Genomic DNA, 2,835 nt, shown 5'->3' on the forward strand with positions numbered 1-2,835 from the left:
TCTCTCTCTCTCTCTCTCTCTCTCTCTCTCTCTCTCTCTCTCTCTCTCTCTATCTATCTATCTCTCTCACTCACTCACTCACTCCTTCCCTTCCTGTCTTTCAATCATTTCAGAGTTTGTGCGAGAGTTTCACGTATACATCCATCGGGTTCTTGAATGAATCACAATGACACCATTCCACTAATTGCATTAAAAGCAAGTTTTCCACGGGGTCTTTGCATCATGAGTTGCTAAAATGACAGGACACCAGGCGCGGGGATTCAACAGCGAGCAGAGCCTTCACTTCCACCTCATTAACACTTCGCACAAAACGATGACCGGGGTAAACGAACGAAACACGCTACATTCCAGAGGATAATGATATGTAAAAAGCAACAAAAAAAACAAGTTTTAGGGGAATAAAACTCTTTGAAAAGGGCCTTTTTTTCGCTTCGTTTCTTTTTTTGCTCTTTGATAGTGGGCTGTTGTTGTTGGGGGGTTTTTTGTTTGTTTGTTTTTTGTTTTTTGTTTGTTTTTGTTGTGTGGTTGTTTTTTTTTGTTTTTTTTTTGGGGGGGGGGTTCCGTGTCCTTGGTCCAGACACGTTTTCTCGTGCTAAATAGAACAAGGCACAGGAAGGTGATGATCGGAAGTAATGTGTTTGTTTCAATAAAGTTAATCAATCGTTAGTTAATATTATTATGTTGCCTGTGGCATTGTACCGCTAGTGATGATACCTATTCTTCAACCTACTTGATTACCAAGTAATCACTGGTTAATTTGATGCTGTTGCATGCACAATATTACGACTTTTATGATTTGTAGGTAACACAGAAAGAGTATTATTTTTTTTTATTTTTCGATTAAAGTTAAACATTCTGTTAGACACGTTACATTCGACAATATTCTCTGCCCAGAAGATTGCGATTGTAACCTGAACAGCTTCAACAAGCTCTGGTTTTTTTAGTAAATGGGAACGAGACCACGTTTTCCCAGTTTCTTGATTTTTATGTCAGTGGCAACCCCGAAACCAAAAAAATATCCCAAAGCCCGAAGGACACCATGTTAATAATGGCGTTTTGTCCCATTGTAGACAGCAATGGAGTATACTTTTGGAATCCCCTATTTCACTCTTGAAAGTCAGAGTGAATTGAAGGCCTGCAAATCAACCATTTACAGTCTTCACATTTTCACACGATTATGATTGAACAACAACAGCCACTCTTTAAAGTATGTGTGGACTTTTTCGGTGCTGAAGATCGCAATCAGCAATCCAGAGTCTGAACTGTGGAAGATATTGTAGAGACAAAACAAGCCTCATGGCCAACAAACATTTTTGTCTAGCTCTAACCACAATCTCTATCATCATGGACATTAATGAACAGCCGAATAAGAAGAATATGTTACTCTACTTCAGGCTTTCATCCGACTAACAAGTATAATACTGTGATCTTGTTTACTGTAACAAATCAAAGCTTTGGTGTCTAATCACAATCTCTCCGTTCTTATTCCAGATTTTTTCTGAGTTCTAATTCCAATCAACCCGCAATGTGTACCCGACCTGGCCTGGCTGCTCTGCTGGTGCTGATGACGTCTTGTGCCTCCAGCTTCTCACGTGCAGGTGAGTAGGATAAAATGTTGTCCCGATTTTGTCCGCGAACTAACCAAATTCACCCCACGGTGTTTTTCCTTACAAATCACGTTTCCTTTCTTTTAACAACTTGGTTTACTAAAATAGGAGTTACTGTACCTATTACGGTCACGCACCTATTGCTTCGTTTCATTATATCCAAGTTTCTGACACTAACAGCGAAAGCGGTCCTACCAAGCAGCTCTGCAGTCAGCATCCGTTGCGTCAGCGAAACAGCTGCGTGCCCAGATCGTTGTCATTAAAATGTGTGTGGCATCGCGGGGAAATGAGGGGCTCGTCAAATCGCTATCTTAGAATTACGAAGTTCCATCTTACGTTTTTGGCAGTTTTAGGTTACTAAGACCATAAGGTCAGAATCCAAATGTTATATCTGCTATACCAAAATCGTAAGAATATTTTGAAGTCGTTGTCAAGGTATCTAAAGAATTGCATTTGAAAAAACTTGACATTTAATGAAACTTAAAATTTGTAATGTCAAATATCTCAAAGCTAGGTACTGAGCAGATAGAACTTTGCAATTCTAGGGTAGCGAAATGTTGAAATCGAAGAAACCACTGCTTTTCTGCTCATGTGGCATTTTTATCTTTGTTGTTTTCTTGGCTCAGTAGACCTACCACATTTAAAAAACATATTTCTGTTTAAATTTTACTGAAAGACGTTGATCAAAAGCAGAGGAAATGTGAATGTTTTAGTTTCCAGGTTTAAAAAGCTTTAAAAATCATCACCGATAGGCGGCCATTTCTTCGCTAATTTTACCTCTGAAAACAGGGATCCCTACCTCCTTCAATCGCAAATACCACAACTTCTGTTCAAGACAGATAGGTATTGTTTTATCAAAAGAAATTCAAATGAACAAGGTTTAAGGTGATTCCGATAACTCCACATACTCAAAAACTTACGAGCGCCTCATTCCACCGTGTCGTGACATAAATGTGTCTTAGGTCTGCAGAAGTGTGCTAAGCTGCTTGCCGTTAAGCCGGGCGATCACCGCGCGCTTTCACACCGTGCGCGCTGCAGGACTGCAACCTGCCATCAGCCATAATCGTGTGAAGTCATCACTGACTAAAACGTCAAAACCTGACTAAAATCTAGGTTACTGCAGGCAGGCCTAAAGCAGGCACCATCCCCATCCCATGAGCTTGCAGGCAGCCCAGTACAGATGGTATCATATTGAATAAAGAGGTTTTCTTGAACATATAGTTTTGTT

At 40.1% G+C, this 2,835-nt stretch overlaps 1 protein-coding gene across 1 annotated transcript in view; it reads left to right on the top strand.

The window, feature by feature from the left end:
* Nucleotides 1-1,486: 1,486 nt before the first annotated feature.
* Nucleotides 1,487-2,835, top strand: part of MRP (MIP-related peptide precursor) — a gene marked incomplete at its 5' end in the record, with an annotated part of 11,515 nt that continues 10,166 nt past the window's right edge. Inside the window, 1 exon segment of the mRNA NM_001204685.1 lies at nt 1,487-1,598. Within this exon segment, the coding sequence (NP_001191614.1) occupies nt 1,526-1,598 (73 nt within the window).

Source organism: Aplysia californica, unplaced genomic scaffold (assembly GCF_000002075.1).
Source record: "Aplysia californica isolate F4 #8 unplaced genomic scaffold, AplCal3.0 scaffold00070, whole genome shotgun sequence".
Taxonomy (NCBI): Eukaryota; Metazoa; Mollusca; class Gastropoda; order Aplysiida; family Aplysiidae; genus Aplysia; species Aplysia californica.